The sequence below is a fragment of the Phaseolus vulgaris genome, chromosome 6 (genome assembly GCF_051622355.1).
Source record: "Phaseolus vulgaris cultivar YP4 chromosome 6, ASM5162235v1, whole genome shotgun sequence".
In the NCBI taxonomy this organism is placed as follows: Eukaryota; Viridiplantae; Streptophyta; class Magnoliopsida; order Fabales; family Fabaceae; genus Phaseolus; species Phaseolus vulgaris.
In genome coordinates, this window is record NC_143503.1 from 9,858,906 (window position 1) to 9,881,881 (window position 22,976).

Below are 22,976 nucleotides of genomic sequence, written 5' to 3' on the forward strand. Positions count from 1 at the left end.
AGGGAGGTACAGAAATAGAAATATGAGGTGCACCTAGGTTTTAAAAATGTAAGATTATCATATAGGATTATTTAAAATTTTTGAAAAGATTAAAATCAACTTCCTACCATTTGTAGGAGGTGTTGGGAGAAAGTAGGAAGATGGAGGGAAAATTTTCCTACATTAATTTGGTGCAGTTCAACTTTTTATTAACACCAATATAAGCAGTAATATTTTTTAAATGAAATTTATAGAAATTAAAAATAACTAAAAAACAAAAGGATTAAATACAAATTGATCACATTTTGTCCAACTTTAAGCTTGGTTGAAACAAGAAAAAGAAAAGATTTTTGTTGTTTATTTTGTTTGGAGTCAACTGATCCCTTGCAGCAATTTTTTTCAACACGTGCTATTATTATCCACAGCACATTTTTCAAAAAGGTTATTCACTAAATTTGATGCCATAGTGCTTATCTTCAAGCACACAGTAGCCTCCAATAGGAAAAAAAAAAGTTGAACTATGAAAACCCCTTTCCCTTTCATGGACCAATCAACCATCAAAGTGTGGCCCCACCACACAGGCTCAACACGCAACCCAAATGGAATTCAACTTAACAACTTCACATGGGAAAGGATAAGCATAATAAAATGTCACAATAAAGGACAAACATTGCAGATTCTTGATCTTAATTTGGAAGAAAATTCAAGTCTTGTTTATTTATATCACAGTCTTACATGGAACAAGTAACAGAAGGGTAGAGTGATGAAAAACACACAAGCATATATGTAAGTTTTTTATTGTAACAAACACTAGACCTGTAAAGCATATAAGCATAAAGTATCTAGTTCTAGGCCTATAGAATTACATGCGAAGAAAATTGGGGTAAGACTTTAAGCTGAAGGAACTTCACATGAAAATAAAAAAAAGTTCACAACAATGAGCTTGAGCTTGAGCTTGAGATTGAGCTTCTGGAGGATTTCACTGGTACCATACAGAAAAATCTGGCTGTTTCTGAACAACATCCATGCCTATAACTCCTTGCATATCCTCCTTGAAATCAAATGATGCCAAATCACAAAAGGACCCAAACATGGAGTGGAAGTTACTGTTGTTGTGATTGGTCTCAAAGGGGGTATTCAAAGCTTTGAACCTGTCAAATTGGCATTCATCTCTTGCAAAAGTATGATGATTATTTGACATGGTAGCTTCGTCAAAGACGTTTCCTTCCATAGTGTTTCCTCGACTGCGAATGAAGTTGTCATGCTGCTGCTGCATGCCATGCTGAGTAAGGTTCAAAACTTCGGCAGCTACACGATTACAGGAGGAACTAATGTTCTTGCTGTTGCCTTGAACATTTGTATCATAGTTACTCATAAGGTCGCTTATCCTTTTCTTGCCATCTTCAGAAACTTCAAGTCCAGTAAGATCAATTACAGGCGGAACCATGTTAGCAGATTGAGCAGTAGTAGGCTTGGGTTGAACAAATGAGTGGGGGTATATCACTGGCTTTACCTCATTAACATGAAAATTTGGACCCCCAAAATCTGAAGGACCTCTAAATGCACAAATTAACCTATGATTGTCCCTAGAGATTCTGTCAGGGAAACCAAGCTGGACTTGACTGTAAGGGCACTGAGGCTGTTCACATGTGTAATTTTTCAAATCCATCATGTTAAAGTCATTAGAAGAGACCTTCCTCTTCCTAAGAAGATCCATATTTGTAACTGCCTCTCCCTTGATTGAAAAAGAGGGCTGCTGAACCACCACAGTTCCCCTCATTCTCTCCATCCCCAGATTGGACATGTGAATATTCTCATGTTTCCTGTCTTCCACATCAAAGTTAGCCTCATCCTCACCCCCTTCAACATCATACTCATTGCTATCATTCACCACCAAAGATCCACTACCTCCTGCTGAGGCTAATGGAGGGATATAATCAGGGTAAAGCTCTCTTGCCAAGGCCTCCTCTTGATTGATGATTGCCAGCCAGGTTGCACTTTCCTTGGCTGTCATCTTATCTTGAAGGCACTTGGACTGCCTCACAAGCTTGCGAATTTTGGCAATATCAGGGGACATGTGCTTTATAACTGCAGTCAGAACACCGACTTTCCATGCCTTCTTCAGGTCATGGGGCTTCTTGTAAGGAGGAGGACTTTGATCTTTAGGCAAACCAATTTGTGGCCACCATACTTCATTTCCTGTGGGCCACCATGGAGGAGGAATACCCTTCTCCAGTGGAAACCGCCTCTGAGGAGGATCACAGTGTTGCATGAGTGCTGACAAGAGAGAACCCAAGGTTGTGTCCTGCAGCTCTTGCAAGGTATGTGGAATTGGACCAATTGAATTGCATCCATCATTCCTTCCGGGGATTGCATTATCAGCTTGGTACTTTGTTATAGCAGCAGGTCCATTACGATCAAACCTCACCTTATCCTTCCACCATTCACGAAGGTTATCAGATGCTCCAGTCACTGGTTTCCCCTTCTCAGGAATTATCCCATAAACAAATCCTTGGGCCTTACAAACCTCCATCATCTTCAGCATGTACTTCAAGATTCCATCCTGAGCCCTTGACATCTTCTTCCTCCTTGCTTGTTCTTGCGACTGCCTCTGCTTCACAGCATCAATTCCTTCTTTAGATTTACTTTGCTCCTTCAATCTCTTGAGAAGCATTTTGTCCTTCCACATCCTGTGCTCAAGTTCATCTACTCCAATTTCTTCATCACTAAAATCATCCTCAACTATCGTCTCTGGATCAGTCTGCCCAGAGGTAATATTTTCTTCTCCAAGGGTACCAGGTACAGGATCCAAATCATTGCAAAACCCCATCTCATCAAACATCATCATCATCATCTTTCGTGGAAAAATATGGATCCAACCTATAAGCGTCTGACAATGAAAGTGGTGTGATGGATTTCAAACTTTACCGTCTACCACTGTACACCAATTCCAGTTAACAAATTCTTATATTTCAAGGGCCTCTGCACCTGCCAACAGAAATAAAAAAAAATCAACATGCTACAATAACCAAATATTTTCCAGATGAAGAATATTATCTCCAAGTTTTATATACCAGACACAAAGCTTCAATATGCTAAGATCATCAATAAAAAAAAAATAATATAAGCTAAAAACATTAATAAAATAATCTCAAGTTACAAGTTATTAGAAGGATACAAGTTACAGCTTACATATGAAAATAAGGCTTTGAAAAACTTTTGGCCACAAAGTCAAAACTTTTGAGCTCTTAACAACTGCAATCAAAATTGTAACCTTATGAAGCATAAATTTGATGAAAATTGGTAGATCAGAGCAATCCTAATTCCACAGATCCAGTTCATCAACGAATCAAAGATGAAGCAAAAGCTACAAAAGTACAGACAATAAATGACGATTCCTATGCAAACAAACACAATAAATGAAAAATTCAAAAGATTCTGTCATAAATCAATCTTTGAAAAGTTGCAGCTGTCAGACACAAAACATAAAATATTTAGTTGATGAGGAGAACTATGAAGCTAGTACCCCCTACAACACCACTCTATGAAAAGAAAAAAACTTCCAACATGAAGAGTAATGAAAAGAAAAACAGAAAGCTTTTCACCATAGATCAAAAGGGTAACAAAACCAGCATCGACCCAAATAAAAAAAAACACACAAACAACACAAACCCGTGAATCTGATTGACCAACCAGATAGCAAGAAGGAGTTGAAGAGTCAAAAGGGCAAGCAAAACATGAAGTGCACAGAAAATTACCAGAAGATCCAGAGAAGAGTCCGGGTTTGCCACAAGTCAATAAGTGAAGAACTAGAAGATGGTTTGTGTAGAGAGTTTCAGCATAGAAGGTGGGAAGAAAGAGAGAGAAGAGAGAAAGGGGAAAGGGACAAAGAGTTAAACTTCATCTTGGTTTTATTGCCAAAGAGTTGGGGTAGTCCTAGGTGAATGTGAAGATGGTGGGTGATTGGTGGATTTAAAACCACATAATGTGGAACAATACTTATAACATAGGTGAGTTCTTTTTTTAAGTTAGATATTCTTTATATTATTTAAGAAAATTAAAAAATATTAAATAATTAGAAAACAAGATTAAGTATAGTAAAATTTATCAATTTTGTTTATTTGTTTATTTTCATTTATATGCTACACATCTCATTTTAAGTTTATTCCGTTTTAACTTTTCAATAAATTATTTTTCTTATAGACAAAGTAATTTCTTTTTAAAAATATCTCACCTTAATAAAAGATAATAGTAATTAATCTATCATTTATTATTTCATAAATACAATTTCTTATCCAAAAGGAGGGAAGAGAAATAAGAATGGTTTGTTTTGAATATTATGAAGGAAAGTAAAAAAATAAAAAAGAAAGAAATGAAGAAAATTGAAGTAGAAAATAAGTTTCTTTAAAATATGCGAGAGAGTGTCAAAATAAGTTATAAAGTTTAATATTTTATTTATTTTAAAATATTTTTATTATTTTTAATATTATTTTTTATAAATTTATTATTATAATAAAATAAGTACAAAAATATTTAATCGATGGCTATTTAATAGTTGAATATGGGTGGAAAACACATATAAAATCAATTATTATATTTTTGTGTACATAATCTATTATGTGCACTTTTTATACAAATCTTTTATTCATGAGGGCCCTCCCTCTTATCCCTTCCTTTTCGGGTAAATAATCACAAATACCTTTAAATAAATGAGAAAATTTTATGTATGGTCTCTCCCCGTTCCTTGAAACAAGCATAATAACAAAGAGAAAGAGGACTATTTGTAGTGATTTGGATTAGGAGATATGTGAAGAAAGAAGAAAAGAAAGGACACTATTTAGGTTGATAATATGTGGTTTTTAAGTGTTTTTTTTTCTATACACCATAATTGATTATGATTATAATTATGTGTTTTTTTTTTCTTTTCTTATTATAATAGTATATAAATATAATTGTACTGTACCAGAGAATTTCGAACTCAGCTTTCGGTGGTCGGACCTCGGTACATGGCGCAGACAGGTTAGCTCGACTCTTGGGCTAGAATAACAGGCCATCTAATTGGCCCCCGGTTGTATGTATAAGTCCATTTTTGTATAATTAAGGTAATCATTCATGCATGAGGCCTAGGCGGCTAACGAAGGGTAATTGTGGACCTAGGGGTGCGCTTAGTGCGCATAAGGTCTAGTTCAAGTAAGTGTTTTCTTTTAAATCTAAGCCCATGTGTGTTAGGGCACGTAGAGGTTAGGTTTCATGTATGATGAAAGGTAGTGTAGCACCAAGGAGAAGGTGCATACGTAAACAGACTAGACCCCTGATGTTGGTACATGAGTTGGTACCTTGGTGGTTATTCTGTTATTATTTTATGCAGTCCCTGGAGGAAACATCCAGTTCTGTTGCAGCATCGTGAGGGTATGCCCTTGAACAAAATATTTTCCGACTGAGTATGCTTTCAGTTGATATTAGATTCTCGTGATAGAAAGTTGTTACAAGAGGTAAACTATAGAAGGGGCTTGAGACCCCAGGTAAATGTACACTATTTGTAAGACTGAAACTTATTACTTCTTAAATTCTTATAAGCTTTGTATTGACTTGATCGTCGGAGTGCAATCAATAGGTAGAGTCCCCTCTATTTCAACGGAGCGACATTCTAGAACAGCAAGAGATAGGACGGATTCGTGAAAAAATAGACGGTCATCAAAATCAACCGATGAACAGATCAACCGGCAATAACAATAATAATATTAAAATAATAAATAAAATTATTTTTCTTTTCATTAATTATTTTCTTACCAAACAACTTCTCATTCTATTATTTGTTATACTTTATTTTTTCTCTTCTCCTATTGTTATATGTTTTGCAATTTCTCAAAACAAACAAAACTTACATCATATTATATTAAATTATGTTTTCTTTCATTTAAATGTGTTCTCAAACATACGTTAAATTATAAATCTATCACTTTTAAATTTTTAAATATATATATTTTATGTAATTTATATGTGGATGTGATAACATATAGATGAAAGACTAAATTTGACAGACAATAAAATTGATCACTAATATAAAAAAAAACACATTTTATATTGAAAAAACTACATCAAATAAAAAGTGTTTTTAAAAGAAACATGGTAACATCTTCATAAATAAAAAAACTTTCTACACCTCTTGTTGGAGTAATGAATGTAGAATTAAAATGCAATATCAATTCATGGACAATAAATGTAATATTATGTTGATATTATCAATTTCTTCGAAAGCCATTTTTTCCTAGTATTTTCTTCATCATTTGTTAAGAAATTGCACCAAAACTTTCTATTTGTTATCCTTCTTCACTTTCACTTTGTTACCCTTAATTGGAGTTCAAATCTTCATTCACAACACCTTTATTTATTTATTTCTCCATTGTAAAATTAGATTCCTCCTTCTCAAATCACTAGGACAAAAACATTGTTTAACAATGTTATAAGACATGATTATAAAAGATAATTTACTTGTGTCACTTTTGTAATTAATGTTCAACATGCAATGAATTTTTTTTTTTAATCGTCATTGAGTGTATTATATAATGACGATTGTTTTTTAACCAAGATCATATGTGTCTTACAACAACGATTCTTAATGAAAATATAATTGTAGATATGTACCACATGATGACAATTGTGTTTTGGATTTTCAATGTATATATCTTAGAACGACGATTCTTAATGGAATTGTTGTCATAAAATAGGTTCAAATAAATTTATTAGTGTATGATCTTTATCTTGTATAAAATGTAATTATTATGAACACTTCATTCTCATGTTTCTTTTATTTTTCTCTCTCCTCTCTCCTTTCTTTAAATGTCATTTACTTTTATATTTTTCATATATACTTAGGTCGTTGCTATTGGTATGGAATTCTTTACTCATTCAAATCATCTCCATGTATTATCACTCTCATATTCGTTTCTCATTATTTTAATACGTTTTTTTTTATATTTTTTTAATATGTTTTTTTTTACAATTATTAAGTTTTAAGATTTCAAATAAATTTGATTGAAAGGTGATCTAGTTCAAATATGAGAGTTTTAGAACAAGAATATAATATTTAAAAATTAGGGGTTTAACCAAATAGAATATTACAATTCATATAAAGTTGTAGATAGAATCAATGTAGAATCTCATTCTATATCCCTTACAGCCACAGCTAATATAGAAAATATCACTTCTGCATTAATTATACTCTATAACCAGTGTTAAAATGTCTATGTTTTTTTTATATAAATGTCATATGTATTAATTCATCAAGTGATACTATTCAAAATAATGTAAACAAAATCATATAACATTAATGTATTCAACAACAAAATCATTCAATAAAAACTAATTTAAAAAAATTTAATTATTATATTAATTAAATTAGATACTATTTTAAAGATTAAAAAATATTAATATTTAATTAAATTTATTATAAATAAATACTTTTTAAATTAATATATTATTAACTATCAAATTTTAACTTTTAATCATCTGAATTTAATTTTAAAATTAAAATACTCAAATTAGATTTAATAAAGAATTGATAATTGACATGATTCAATAACATTCTTATGGAATCAGATAAACAACTATCAATAATAACTAATAGGATTACTTTATTTGATAAACGATTGATTAATAGGTTGTATAACTGATTTATTTTATTCTTAAAAGCTATCCTAAAACTTAAGAAAAACAAAAACATAAAAACAATTATATGAGGTCCAATAATTAAACATGACAAACACTGGCCAAATCATATGGGGTCCAGTAAGATGTAAAGTTTTCATTAAAAGATTATAATAAAATACATTCTCATAATAATTTTTAATACACCAGTCAAAAATTAATTTATTAAAAACTTGTTTACATTTAGACACACTAGCGGTTTGTAAAAAAAAACATTCCTTAAAATAATTAACAAAAGCCTTACTTTCTTGAGATTAATTTGGAACTTAAAAATTTAGAGAAATTTACATAAATGTGAGGTTCTTAAAGTGTGAAAGGTGAGGTATATCTAGAGAAGTTCAAATTTTGTGAAAAGTTTTTTCTTTTTATAGCAATTGTGTGAAAAGTATCCTATGTGTATTAGCCTTCTCAAGAACATAGTTGAATTCTATTACAAAATGTTTGAAAAATTGTGTAAAAACATAATTGTTATTAATATAGTTTGCACTCTTAATGCTTCTTTCTTACTTTCAAATATTTTTTTTTCAATGATAAAATAGTTTAAAAAAATATTTTCTAACATTTTCTTTATTTAATCTTCCATCTATTATCATTAGTCCATATACAGCTAAAATTAATGTTTTCAAAAAGAATTCTAAATAAATAACTTATTAGACCCTTAAATATGTAATATAATGAAAATCAAGTTTTTGAAAGATTGGAAATGTTGAACGTAAATAAAGAACCAATTACCTAATATTCATTTATATTTTTTTAAAACAAATTCATGATTATCTCAATCATTGCATTTAAGGTATTATTTGTTTTAAAATTTAAAGTTTTATAACAATTTTGTCCTTAAAATATGTTTTAAAAAATTATGAGAAAAAGATATATTTAATTTTTTTTAAATCTCGATGATGTATGACTATTGAACGTAACAAAACACATAAATTTTTTAATTTTTTAATAATATAACTACTTAAAATCAATTAACATATTTGAATTTGTATGTATTTTTTTTTAAAAAAATTTATGAGTGTTAACAATTAGAGATTAAATATATTTCCCTTCTAATATTATCATGGCAAAGAGACTTGAAATCAGAATAATAAATAATTTTTTTTTATTTATAATAACTTATTCATAGTAAATTAGGAATAATTTTATAATTAAACAATAATATTAAAGACTAAGTTCAATTTTTTATCCATTCAAGAACTAATAATTGAATTTTTTTCAATAACTAAATTTATAATAATTTACCCATTTAATAACGATGTTAGTTAAAAGATATTAAAAGTAAAACGCATCCCAAAAAATTTGCTTTGACATTTAATTTCTTTTGGTGTGACATGTTCTTGAGCAAGAAGGAGTTGACACTTTAACAACATTAATGCAGAAGAAGTACAAGTTAAATGTTGAAGACTGAAAATTAAATGAACCTGGATTGGCTTCACGTGGGGGCACAATAGTTTATAACTTTCCTTTTTTGGGTAACGTTATAGTTTTTTTTTTTAATTTGGAAAATACTCTTTATTTAAAATAAATATTTTATTTTTCTTTTAACAATTAAATATATATTTTTATATATTATAATATAATTTTTTTTAATTTAAATTTTAAATTACTTATAATATAAAAATTATTAAAATAAATTCTTTTATATGTGAATGATTTTTAGTTTTTTCTAAAGATTATTAATTGTTTTAAAAATTCGTTATTTTGATTGAAGATGAATGTTCATTTAACTATTTTTAATAAATTAAATTATAATTTCAAATTAAATCAAATTTCCATATAAAAAATATATTTCAATATTTTTATACTACCATACTACAAACACATGAATAATCTAAAATGTGAACTAAGAGCACAAAATATTTTTGTATTATAGTACATGGAAAAAATAATATATTTAACTTTTTTTTTAAATAAATAAAAAGTCAAAGTTATGTAGTTAAAAGCATGATTTATTTCTACCGACAAAACTCAACTCAACAATGTTTAATAACATCTTTTTATCTGCATAAGCTCTAATTACTCGATTAATTTTTACATCTTTGAATTATTAATTTTACTTTTTTGGAAGAAAGAAAGAAAAAACTATTATTCAAGAAAAAATGACTTTGCTTGTTATTTATTTCTTCCATGTCTATTCAAAACATTGTAAGCCCACATGCGAACCATGCTAACTATATACATCTTTTATACAAAATATGAATGCAAAAATTATTTGACCAAAAACATCATTTATAATAATAATATATTAAAAGATATTAAGAAATACATGTGTTTAAAACATAATTTTAAACAATATTGAAAAGCAGATTAATTAAATGAATCATTTTACTTGATTTTTAGTTAGGTCATTTGACTATTAATTAACAAAAGATTAAATGATTTCATAGATCTTTAGAATTATATGAAAATTATAATTTTTTTTTAAATCGAGTCTTTGAATTTTAACTATAAGGTCTAATTAAAAACAAATTAATACAAGTTCAAGGACCTAAGGAAACAAATTGAGGGAAAAATTAAAAAAAAAAAAATAGTTCATTGATCTATTAAGTAATTCTGAAATGCTACTCAGACTTTTCACCAATTTTTAAAGCTATATGGGAAGCTTTTAAACCTAGCATTGTGATTTCATTTCTACAAGTTTGCACATCAGTATTCTCACTTTTCCATATCAATTCAAGTATTCTTTTACATGTCTCATCAGATTTTCACCCTACAAAAGCAAGAAATTCACACAACTCACTTTCTAATCAAAATATACTTTAGAAGCATTAGTGCTCCTTTACACTTTTGAATTCCCTTTTTATGTTATGTGTGGACAGATTCAAAGTGCTCATTATGAATACACTCTTCAATGAAAATTAGATACTATTTTATTTTTTTACATCAAAATTACATACTATTTTTTTACCTTAATATTGTCATACTATTTTTTTTACCTTAATATTGTCATGTATTTATCATATGTTATTCTTAAGAAGGGAAGTATAGCTCAACCTTACAAAACCAATTTATAAGGTGAGATTTGCATCATCCACTTATATATTATAAAATATTTTTATCTTTAGTAGATGTGAGATCTTCAACAAATTCCCTTATGCCAAGACCTGCCAACTTGTGTGTGAGACTATATATTTATGATGGTCCGATAGCAACTCGATAACATGTGACCTAATAAGTCCTACAAACTCTCGTTAGGATAGACTTTAACATTGTGTTTGTTTCCACTACTCCACTATTCATGCAGATAGAAAAACGGGTGCCTAGTTGTTTGTATCTAGTGAAAGTCACAAAATTGCGAAAGAGAAATGACACGATTGGTTGTTTATTTGTTCCTTGCTGAATGTAGAGAAAGCATGGGAAAGTCATGCTAGCAAAGGTGAATTTTCCATGGTGTTCTTTACATTATGCAGGGAATCTTGCACGTAACAGTTGCATGCAGAGATTCATGGTCATGCACAACTTTGCAGTGACTCATCAATGGAGGTATGAGTTCATTGGTAGTATAAGCGAGAAAGTTGTTATCTCTAAGGTACTTTGTTTTGGTGCATTTAAGGTTTTGGTATCTGGTTTTATTCTTTCGTGATGCATTCATGGAACTTCATTGGTGTTTTGGTTGTTTGGTGGTGCAACATTAAGGTAAGAACACATGATTTAGTGACCATTTCAGCAAAAAAAAAATTGTTTAAAGGAAGGATAATCAATTTTATGTTTAAGATAATTGATTGTGGTGATTTTTCCAGTTAATAATCGATTATTTAGTGCCGTTGAAGAATTTTATAATCGATTGAGTCATTTTTTAAGTGAACATCGATTATATGGTGCCCATAACTAAATGATTGTTTTTTTCAGTTTACAATCGATTATCATGTGCTTGTGTAGTATTCCATAATCGATTATCCTTGTTTTGTTTCATTGAACATCTATTATACCTAGGTCATAATCTATTATCTATGTGTTTTAAGTGGATATTTTAGAATTTTAAATATTTTATAAATTTTATATACTTCATAATTTTATTTAAATATGACATTACATAATTTAGAATTTGTAATTATTTATCATTTTGAATATCTTAGGAACTTTATATATTTCATATTTTTATTTAAACAAAAAAAATTTAGAATTTATATTTATTTAGGATTTTCAATATTTTAAAAATTTTATATATTTCAAATTTTTATTTAAATAGGAGATTAAATAATTTAGAATTTGTATTTATTTATGATTTTGCATATTTTTAAGAATTTTATATATTTCATATTTTTATTTAAATAGGACATTAAATAATTTAGGATTTGTATATATTTAATATTTTTAATAATTTAGAAATTTTATTTTTTTCATATTTGTATTTAAGTAGAACATTAAATAATTTAGGATTTGTATTTATTTTAGATTTTGAATAATTTTAAAATTTTATTTATTTCAAATTTTCATTTAAATAGAAAATTAAATAATTTAAGATTTGTATTTATTTTTTATTTTCAATATTTTATAAATTTCATATTTTTATTTGAACATGACATTAAATAATTTAGGATTTGTGTTTATTTAAGATTTTTAATATTTTAGAAATTTTATATATTTCAAATTTTGATTTAAATAGGACATTGAATAATTTTTCTAACCCTTATGAATATGTTTCAACAATTTTACATAATTCGTATTTTTTTCAGAAATTAATTCTTTCATAGTACTAGAAATAATATTTTAATTTAAAATAATTATAATCCACAAATAAATCAATTAAATTATTTTTTAAACATTTTTTAAATAGAAGGGTAAAATTTTAATCTTAAATTTTTATCAATTAAAAAAATACAACTTAAATCACACTGATCACATCATTCACAAACTTTCATTTTTTTTCAACAAATAATTAATTAAATTAAAAAATAAAAAAGGAACACTTTAGGGGTGTCCCAACCCTTATACAACCTACTCTCTACCTATTCTTGCATCTTGATTAGATTGCTATATTATACTAATTGTTCATGCTTAATAGAAATAACATTAACAAATTGTTCCCTTTACAAGTTTTGATCCACCTCTCCAAGATAGCAGCAAATCTGCAGAATTTGTTTCCTCGATTCTTCACGTAATCCCTCAGCAGAAGAACTCCTTCACCATTGTCCCATTTTGGCTAATTGTTACGCATTCTAATTATAATCTCTTCTTTCTCATCACTTACCTTTCATCTTACCCTTTCCCCCCTTTCTTAGATAAATTGTCGCCAATGGGTGCCTTCTTCCCAGTTGTTTATCAATGACTGCCATCTTCTCTATCATTGTTGGGTTCATTTTTCTCACCTTCTTAACATCTTGTTTTCTTCCTCTTACTATGTTGTCTGCAGGAATTTCTTACCATTACTATCTTCTTGCCCGTTAAACAACATTTCTTACTCCTCCTTGCAAAAAATTCCAAGTATATTCATCACAGCACCACAACAGAATATTGAACCTCACCCTTCCAACTATGCCAGCTTCTCTGTCCTCTGCTACTTATTATTGAAACATCTCCTCATCCTGTTTACCTGCAACACAAGACAACTACCTTCTACTCCACTCAAAAGACATAAAACAGAATGTTATATAACCATGGATATTCAAATCAAACATAGTTCTTAGTACCATCCAGCCTTTCATGCTTTAAGAATAGAATATGAAATAGTTACACAGATTGCAACAAACTGAATTTATTTTGTTACCATATTAATACAGGTTAGGGGTGATAAAATCCATTCAGAATAAGAGAAGTTCACTTTCCTTTCTCTATGTTTCATCCAAACCCAGGATTGTACTTGTGCCAAAGTAAAGATTTCCTCTGCATCTACCTTACCTTGATTAAAAATAATCCTGTTTCTATGCTTCCATATACACCACGACTGAAACCCACATGCTTTTCCATAATCTGTTGCCTTCTTGATTTAAGCACAAGCATGAGAATTGTTCGAAATGACAAATCAAATCATTGTGGTTCACCGAACTAATCCCCAACCAGCTGAGGCACAAATTCCAAACTTTAATTGATTCCTCGCATAAAACTAAGATGTGCGAAGTTGTCTCCTCCTCCTTCCCACATAAAACGCATAAAGTATCCTCCATTGCAACGCCCCTTCTCTGCAAATTCTGTTTAGTCGCGATTCTATTCGAAAAAGCCCTCCACGCATAAAACAGGGCTGAGGGCATAACCTTTAAATCCCATAGATGTTCAAACCCCTCCAACCCCCTCCCAATTGTGTGATTTGCTATCTTATTATAAGCTGATTTTACTGAAAAAGAGTATGATGGAGGGTCATTCCAAAACCTTTTGTCCTCAGTGCCTTGGTGTAATGACACCTGTGATATTATTGTCATAAAATCCTCTACCATTATTTTTTCCCACTCAAACCACTCTCTTCTCCATTTAAATTCCCACTCCCAACCTTCTGTAGACCATCTTCCACATCTATCTATGGTCTTATCCTTCAACTCTGAGTTATTATATAATCTTTCAAATCTCTCTTTGAGTTGACCAATATCTAACCATTCATCTTCCCAAAATTTGATTTTCTCCCCAGATCCCACTTTCCAGACTAAGTTCGCATTGAACCAATTATTGCCTTGATCTGAAGTTCTGACTTTTGTTATATCATTCCACCATCTAGATGAGTTTGTTAGCCTCCTCGAAACGTACTTCGAATCTAGAACTTCCTTCCAAAGTCTTGTCTCTGGTGATTCTAATCTCCATAACCATTTAGCTAGCAGTGCCTTATTGAACTCATCGATTCTCCTGATTCCTAGTCCACCCTCCTTTTTCGCTTTACAGACGTTCTCCCAACTAAACCAAGCGATTTTACTCCCCTCTGCTCCCCATCCCCACAAAAACTTTCTTTGTAGTTTTGTGATCTCCTTGCACACTCCTACTGGGGCTTTAAAAAAGGATAGAAAGAAAAGTGGTATGGCGTTGATGACAGATTTTATTAGACAAACTCTTCCCGCAAAGGACAAGTTCCTCCCCTTCCATACTGAAAGTTTCTTTCTAATCTTTGATAGAACAGGTTTCCAGAAGGAACACCTAGATGGATTGCCACCTATGGTTACTCCTAGGTATGTAAAGGGTATATCCATTAGGCTACAATGCAGTATTTCTGAGTACAACTTCACCTCATTTCTATCTACTCCAATTGCTCCAATTTTGCTCTTATGAAAATTAACTTTGAGGCCCGAGCTTAGTTCAAAACATCTTAAAATGGCATTTATGCACATAATATTTTGTACTTTCGATTCACATACAAAAAAAGTGTCGTCAGCAAATTAGAGTAGATTGATTTCCACCTCTTTTCCCCCCACTTTTATTCCGGATAACAAATTTTTTCTCGTAGCTTGTTTCACTAACCCCGCCAGACCTTGTGCTACAATCAAGAACAAGAACAGTGCCATAGGATCCCCCTGTCTAAGGCCTCTAGAGGGTTTAAATTCTTTTGACAGGCTACCGTTTACCAAAACCGAGACTGTAGCTGATTCAAGACATTCTCTAATCCATTGTATCCATCTTTCGCAGAACCTAAGTCTTTCCATCATATAAAACAAGAACTCCCAACTCACCGAGTCGTACGCCTTTTCAAAATCAAGTTTCACAATGATCCCACTTTTTCTCCTCCTTTTCAAATCATCCAACACCTCATTCACTACTAGAACGCTGTCTAATACTCCTCTATTCGACAAAAACGCCGATTATGATCCATCTATCACCTTCTCAATAACTTTTTTAACCCTGTTAGATAACACTTTAGTCAGGATTTTATACAAATAGCCTACGAGTGATATGGGTCTATATTCTTCAAGAGATTGGGGATTTTCAGACTTTGGGATTAGCGTTAGGAATGAAGCATTACAACCCTTCGGAATTTTCCCTTCTCTGTGAAAACAATTCAGAGCTCCCATCACCTCCTTATTTAAAAGACCCCAGTACTCTTTAATGAAACTGAAAGTTTCGCAGTTCCAAATTGCTTCCTTAATTTCCTTTTCATCAAAAGGATCAGTCAAAAGTCTATTGTCGGATTCTGTTATCTTCTCAAAATCTACATTATCCAACCTCACTTTGATGTCCTCAATGGCCGACATCTTTTTCTTATAGAATTCTTTGACCATCTCCTTTACTGTATTCGGCTCCTCCACCCAATTACCTGAGTTATAGCAATGTAATCCTTTTATCTCGTTCCTTAATCTCCTCCACTTAATTGACACATGGAAGTATTTTGAGTTAGTGTCCCCTTGCTTGACCCATAGATCTCTTGACTTTTGTTGTAATAAAGATTCATTCCTCACATTTATATCTTGTAATTGGCTTAAGAGTTCTCTTCTTTCCCTAATCTTTTCCTCATCCAATTCATCTATGTCGTCCTTCATGTCCAACTCTTGTATTTTCCTCAAAGTATCAAGTTTTAACTTATCAGTGTACCCAAAAACTTCTTTATTCCAACCTTTCAAGTCACTCTTTAGAATTTTCAATTTCTCTTTTAGTATTACTATTTCGTTACCCTGCACCACATAACTCTCCCATTTTCTTTTGACAAATATTGCAAACTCCTTATGGTCTTGCCAAATATCTAGGAACCTGAATGGTTTTGGTCCCCAGTCGACCACATTTGATTTAAGCAGCAAAGCACAATGGTCAGAAATTTGTCTATCCAAGACATATTGCTTACACCCTGGCCAATGTTGCAGCCATTCAAACGTAGTTAAAAATCTGTCAAGCCTGCTCTTAGCTTTGCCATTAGGTCTGTACCAAGTAAATTTTCTTCCTATGCAGGGTATGTCCACCATTTCCAGTTCATCAATAAAATTATTAAAACCTTGCATTTCTCTCTTGTTACCACTCACTCGATTTACCCCTTTGCGTTCCCCTTCACTTCTTACAGAGTTGAAATCCCCCAACATACACCATGTTTTGCAAGGTTCATTGTTTCTAATCTGTTTTAAATCTTCCCACATATGTATTTTGTCTGGCATATTACACGAAGAATACACATTTACTATGACTACAGGGATACTATTCTCCTTAAAAAACCCGAAAAAAATATTGAACCGACTACTAATTATGCGGTTTGAACATGTAAAGAACTTTTTGTGCCAAATCGTGAGAATACCCCCTGCCCCGTTAGATGGTTCGCTGTAGATATAGTCAATTTCAATGTCTCCCCACAACTGACAACATTTGTTGAAACGGAAATTTACTGTTCTTACTTCTTGCAAACACACATTCTAACACTTTCCTTTCTAATGACATCCTTAATATACCTCCACTTCACAGGACTCCCGAACCCTCTTACGTTTATTGATAAAATTCTCATTTATAACCTATGTTTTCCCCTGCTTCTCTTTGTAATTTTTGATTCCTATCCCTTTTTTTTCCAAAACTTCTAAGTTTAACATAACGTTCCCTTCAACCCCACCTGTTGCTCCTATCTGTTTACCCAATTCCCATAATCTAATCGTTTCTAATGAGCCGTGTTTTAGCCAAGATAAGCGATTTCAATTATTAATAGCTATGTCAGAAACTGAATTGCTAATTTGAGATAAGACTGACCTTATTTGCTTGCGTTCTACCCGCTTACTGTTTTTGCTTGATTCTCCCACCTAGAAAACTCTTTTTTCCGTAGCATCCGCCTGCTTAAAGGGGTTCAGTCCATTGACTTGCATTGTTTGGTTAATCTTTCCTTCTGCCATTTGTTGAATCCTATTCTTGCTTTGCTCTTCGCATCCTGTCTTCCTCTGCCCCTCGAACGGTAAGTATGTATCTCTTATCCTGCCCGATCTCAAAGCACTCTGATTTTGGCGCCGAAAATCGTTTTTTTCCGCCTCGACATAACCTATCTGTAGAAGTTTTCCGCCATTCTCCCCCATTGGTGTCGAGAGAAGAGAGTCTTCCACCCTCGAGATTGACAAAATTGGGTCCTCCTCTCTCCCCTTCGTAGCCCCTGACAAAGACGATGGTTGATGGGATAAAGGTCTTCCCTCTTTCTCTACCATTTTCGGCAAACACGACGAAAAACTCTTTCTTACCTTCGACGCCGCGGTGGAATTGGTTGATACTATAATGAAATTCTCCTTACGAAGCTTCTCATTGTGAACTGTGATCTCTTTGTGCCGTGGGTAACCAACTTGTTCAGATTCGCCTAAAGTTTGTGATATTTCAGTGACAATCTCCCTCCTGCTAGATCCCTTCCATAGCTTCTCTTCATCCATGCTAACCTTTGGGCCGTTTTTGTTAAAAAACACATTGTGGTTACAATCTCCACACCCCCCTTCCTTTGCCCGGTGAAAAATTTGGTCCATGTTGTTTTGACCTATTTTCGGAGGCCCAATCCCCATTGCCACGTCAGCCCTGTTTAGGACCGTTGGAAAATCAAACCCTAGTTTTTTCTTTCCCCTGAAAGTGCCGCAAATGGGTGCCGAAGTAGCTCCATCGGAATTTGCCAAAAAAGGCATCAAACTTTGTAACGGTGTTGTTGGTTCAGGTCTCTGATGAAGCTGTTCCGGCATGGACTGAGCGTGACCCATTTCCACCGTTGGTTCTTCGAAATCGCGATTCCCCGATTGTCCTGATGCAAGAGACACTAATGACTTCGCCTCTGTTTTTCACCCCACTGACATTGGCAAAGTTTGTGTTCTGGGACAGTGCATTCTTCCTCCACCGATATCTGATACAAATTTTCATTAATTCTCATGTAGCCGGTTAACTTTGCCTCACATCCCATTGCTACTCTAATTTTGAATCTTGCATACTCAAGTTCTTCCAGTGCCAGCGTTGCATTATCAACCTCAATGAGAGTTCCCATTAAAGCTGCGATGTGTTTGAAGCAGTCAGTATTCCATAATTTCAGCGGTAGCCCCCTGTATCTCACCCACACCAATTTGTCCACCGCTACAAATTGTTCTTCCCATGGAATGATGGTGTCAAACATTTCTTCAAACCATACTTTATTTTCCTCTATCGCGTCAAGGATCTTTGTTTCGTTTTCCCCCATCAATAGCACATGGAACCCTCCCAAAAATTTAACCTTTATATGACTGAGACCTTCCAAAATAAAACATTCATTCAAACATGGTACTTTGCTTAAGTCCGAGACTCTTCCAATGTAGCACTTTTTTAGCCAATCCCTTGGAGTTTCTTCTGCTCTAAAATGAATAGCCTGCACCCTTGCCCTGTTCTGAGTTTGTTCGCTAATACTTTTACCAGTCTTAACAATGTTTGCATATGTTTCTTTCTCTTTGGCCCTCCATTCTTTTTTGGGCTCTCTCTTTGGTTCTGAAACTTTCTCTTTCAACTTCATGTTCCATTCCTTTCTTGTTTCTGCTGATCTATTGTATTTCGGTCTGTTAGCCTTCAGTTTCCATCTTCCAATCCAAATTGTGTTCAGTTGATTCTCTAGTTCCCTAACATTCTGTACTCCCTGAAATCTCACAAAACCAAACCTTTGCTTCTTAATGTTCAACCTTCTTGATATGAAAATATCACTTACCCTTCCCCATCTGCGGAAGATCCTCCACAAATCTGATTCTTTGATGTCGAAGGGAAAGTTGGAGAAGAAGATCGGAGTCCCTCCTGAAGTGTAGTTAGAGCTCATGATTTCATAAATGTTTCTTATACTTTTGAGTATACTTACCTCAATCCAAACAATTACTTTCTTTACACTTTCCTTTCAAATCATCTTAAATTCATTTCTTTAAATACTCTTTTTAATCCAAACAAAACATACATGATTTTGAAACTATAATACGAAAAACATAGAAGAAGAATCCCAAAAGACAAAAAATCAATGCAAACAAAAAAGCCCCAAACAGAAAAACAAGTCAACCATATAATTTATCATTTATTATTGAAATGCCTTGGTTTAGTCTTTAGAGAAAATATATAATTAAGAATTAAATCATAGCAGTGTGTATGAAAAAAGATTTATTAAAATCAAATTTTGATCGAGTCAAGACCCAATTATTTTAATTTTGTTTACTCGGCCCACTAAACTCAGTCTCAACAAAACGTAGTTTGAGGCAGATCCAATGCCCCTAGAGAGATCGGTTTTGGCAGATAATGAATGCATCAACGTTACGCACTAAAGTAACGAGAAATAGAAAACAATTTAAATACAAATGAATCGGTTAAGTTATATGATTTCTTGGCACAAGTTCATCAAAAATAAATAATCAAAGATAATACTCTATATATCAACATCTCTAAAATAAAAGGAATATATTAACAATTTGTTATGTGGTTACTAATTCTTAAAGGAGGATCTACGAGTGTTATAAAAGAGCTTTGAGATCCCGAACATAAGGTAAACATTATTTTATACCATACATACTGCACTCATGTTTTTAATGCTCTTACTGACTTGAACATGAAAGTCTTGTCAACAAGTGAAACTCCTCTCATTGTGATCTTCAAGCATTTTAAAGCTGCAGTCTTAAAAGGTTGACCTGAAATCCACCTTCAAGACTTAATCCAGATTTCTTGGCAAAAACAAATTTAATAAATAAATAACTAAATATATTTTTCGTTAATATACTTTCGAGTAAAATTAAATTTAGTTTATAATCCAAACTTTAGACCTTAATATTTGTAGAAAAGAACTATTAAAATAAATTTTTATTAATTTTTGTGTTAACTGAATTTCCAATATAAACTAAAATATTAATATTTTATATTAACTTATCGTTAATATGAATATCATAATATTATAATACTAAAATTTTAAAAATCAAACAAATTTCACATTAAAAATGATAAAATTAAAAAAAATAATGTACTTAGACATATTTAACCAAGAATAAATAATGTACTTATCTATAAAAGTTTGAACATGATATCCGAACTCTAAATGGAAAAGGAAAATGTGTAATGATAAAAGTTGAAATTAAAGAAGTAGTTGAAGCTCATGGATGGTGATGTGGGTCGGCAAATTTATTTTTGGATAGAAACGTGATGAAGACGGTAACAGGTTTGGTATCGTAATAAAAGTCAAACATCACTTATCATTACTCATCTGCATGTGAGATTTCTCACATCCCATACACATGTACTATTTTTTCTTAATTATGTTTCAACTATTATTTTTTCTACTATTTTTTTAATATTTTTACAATAGATGTAAATTTTCTATTTCTCATTTAATTTTATGAGTATTCACCTAATTTTTCATATTAGTTTGTATTTTTATTCTTTTTAATAATACTTTATGTGTATAATGAGAGAAGACAGTTGAAATTTGAAGTATTAATCTAATTGATATATCAGTTTTCATAATAATATCTAACCTAAAACCTTTAATTAAGAAAAATACAATTCAACCTATTTTTTTGTAATTTTTATATATTTCTTATTTATATAAAAAAAGTTAAAATAACATATACAATAATCGTTTCTATTTTTGAAAAAAAATTACTCAACGATAAACTCAGTAACCGATAATCGTGGTAACGCAACATATTCAATTCCCTTTAGTAACTTCAAATAAATTATATTTATAAATAAGTTAAATTTATTTTAATTAGTTAATAATAATGTTATATTTTTGTCAAATTATTTTAGTTTAAATTTAAGTAGTAAAATTATATATGTGGATTTACAAGTAAACATAATCCCTTAGTCAAGTAAGTTAATATTTTTAATAGAAAAATGATGGTAGTAAGTAACATGGTAAATTTTATTATTGAATTTTGTTACGTCGGTTAGTAATTACGGATAATAGTATATTTATTGATAATTATCGATGGATTGGATATACGATAATACACTGTTTTTATAATTATTGAGAAATTTATCCATTGATAAAATACGTAGGAAAACTTATTTTTTATGCGTATTGATAGAACTTTTCGTCGTTAAATACCAACAAAAGTTGTTGTAAATAATTTTTTGTGCATTTATTTATCGGTAAATTCATAGATGACATTCTTCTTTTATACTTATTGATGGATATTGAGTTCGTCATTTGATAATTACTTACATGTGTTTCTTAATCAAATTTACAAAAGAAAAAAATCATCAATAATTTAGTCATTGATAATCAGTTAAAACTGATTGTTGGCTATTCTATATGCCTGCATAATTCAACCTACATATTACATTACCATAAACTTCAACATGCATAGTAAACAATTATAACAATTGTAGATCAAGTATATAAAAGGAATACATATTAATTATCAACCTAAAAGATTAAATACATATTAATTTGAAAATTAAAGTTTGAATTTGGAATATGGGAAATACACGATTCTAAAAACTAACATAAAACTAAAGTCATTCTAACATAAAGTTACATATAATCCTAACATATCAAAATTTTTCATTTCATCAAAAGTTTACATATTATTTCTAGTAATATGAATAATCAAGAGAGAATTGTGGTTGTTGTGGATTTTCTCTCCTTAATCATTTTGTTGTTTTTGTTGGTCTTGTTATTGTTGAGGTAAATTAGTTTTAATCTCCCCTTAAGATTAAAATCTCTCAAGAGAAAAACATTATTAAAAAAAGATAACAATTAAAGCTCACTATATATATGAAGAATTTACAAGATTTAACACACAATCCAAATCATTAGATGTTCTTATGTAGCATAAATAATCTGTACAAAACACACTTTCTTTTTCTCTCATACAAACTTGTATTTCTCTTTATATCTTGTATATATCATTTTTATCTATTACATCTTCATCTTGTAGGTCTTTATATAACTTTTAGAAGATGACCATTTGAAGCTTGTGTATAGTACTTCATCATATAGTTGTTAAACGCTCCATAAGAAAACTTCTACACTAAACATTCCTTGCACGTCTTGAAGTTATGTTGCAATTTGGATTACTTTCTATCTTTGTATGAAAGTGAATGTTGATACTTTTAATCCACTTAACACGTAATCTATTCGAATATGCATTGTTGCACCTTCTTCTTGTCATTAGACACTCTATGATGTGAGTTGATTTTAGAATTGAACATTTTATGAGTTGCACTTGTGTTTATGATTTTTGAATTAACAATTATGGTGATAAGCACAAAGAAGATTTTCATTGGACACGAACTTAACCAAGTGGTTAAGTAAGTGTGAAGGTGCACTTCTAGAGGGCAAAGAGAAAATACAAGTATGGTGATTATGATGATGAAGGTGCAAAAATAAAAGACATGAAAATAAGCATAAGATGATGAAGAAAGCCAAACATAAATGAGTAAAAGTAAGGAAGAATGGCGTAAGGAAAAGGAAAGAAAAACACAAAGGTGAAGAGATTAAGAGATGCTTATGGAAA

General features: G+C 31.1%; 2 protein-coding genes across 3 annotated transcripts; both read right to left on the reverse strand.

The window, feature by feature from the left end:
• Window positions 1–669: 669 nt before the first annotated feature.
• LOC137830985 (protein ETHYLENE INSENSITIVE 3) lies at window positions 670–3,976 on the reverse strand. 2 transcript variants are annotated; one of them, XM_068638440.2, is made up of 3 exons: window positions 3,738–3,973; window positions 3,172–3,234; window positions 670–2,967 (listed from the first exon to the last, which is right to left on the reverse strand). In XM_068638440.2, exon 3 carries the CDS (start codon window positions 2,831–2,833, stop codon window positions 959–961), a length of 1,875 nt encoding a protein of 624 aa, XP_068494541.2. In that variant the 5' UTR covers window positions 2,834–2,967; window positions 3,172–3,234; window positions 3,738–3,973; the 3' UTR covers window positions 670–958. The 2 variants fall into 2 exon arrangements, with proteins under 2 accessions (XP_068494541.2, XP_068494540.2); XM_068638439.2 differs by lacking the exon at window positions 3,172–3,234 and having other exon boundaries at window positions 3,738–3,976.
• Window positions 3,977–18,289: 14,313 nt separating this feature from the next.
• LOC137833272 (uncharacterized) lies at window positions 18,290–19,300 on the reverse strand. The gene has a single exon (XM_068641632.2). The coding sequence runs from the start codon at window positions 19,298–19,300 to the stop codon at window positions 18,290–18,292; it is 1,011 nt and encodes a 336-aa protein (XP_068497733.2).
• Between the last annotated feature and the right edge of the window lie 3,676 nt (window positions 19,301–22,976).

Bases quoted from the DNA above. Each gene is read 5' to 3' on its own strand.
- LOC137830985 (XM_068638439.2), bottom strand. From the start codon at position 2,833: ATGATGATGATGATGTTTGATGAGATGGGGTTTTGCAATGATTTGGAT.
- LOC137833272 (XM_068641632.2), bottom strand. From the start codon at position 19,300: ATGAGCTCTAACTACACTTCAGGAGGGACTCCGATCTTCTTCTCCAAC.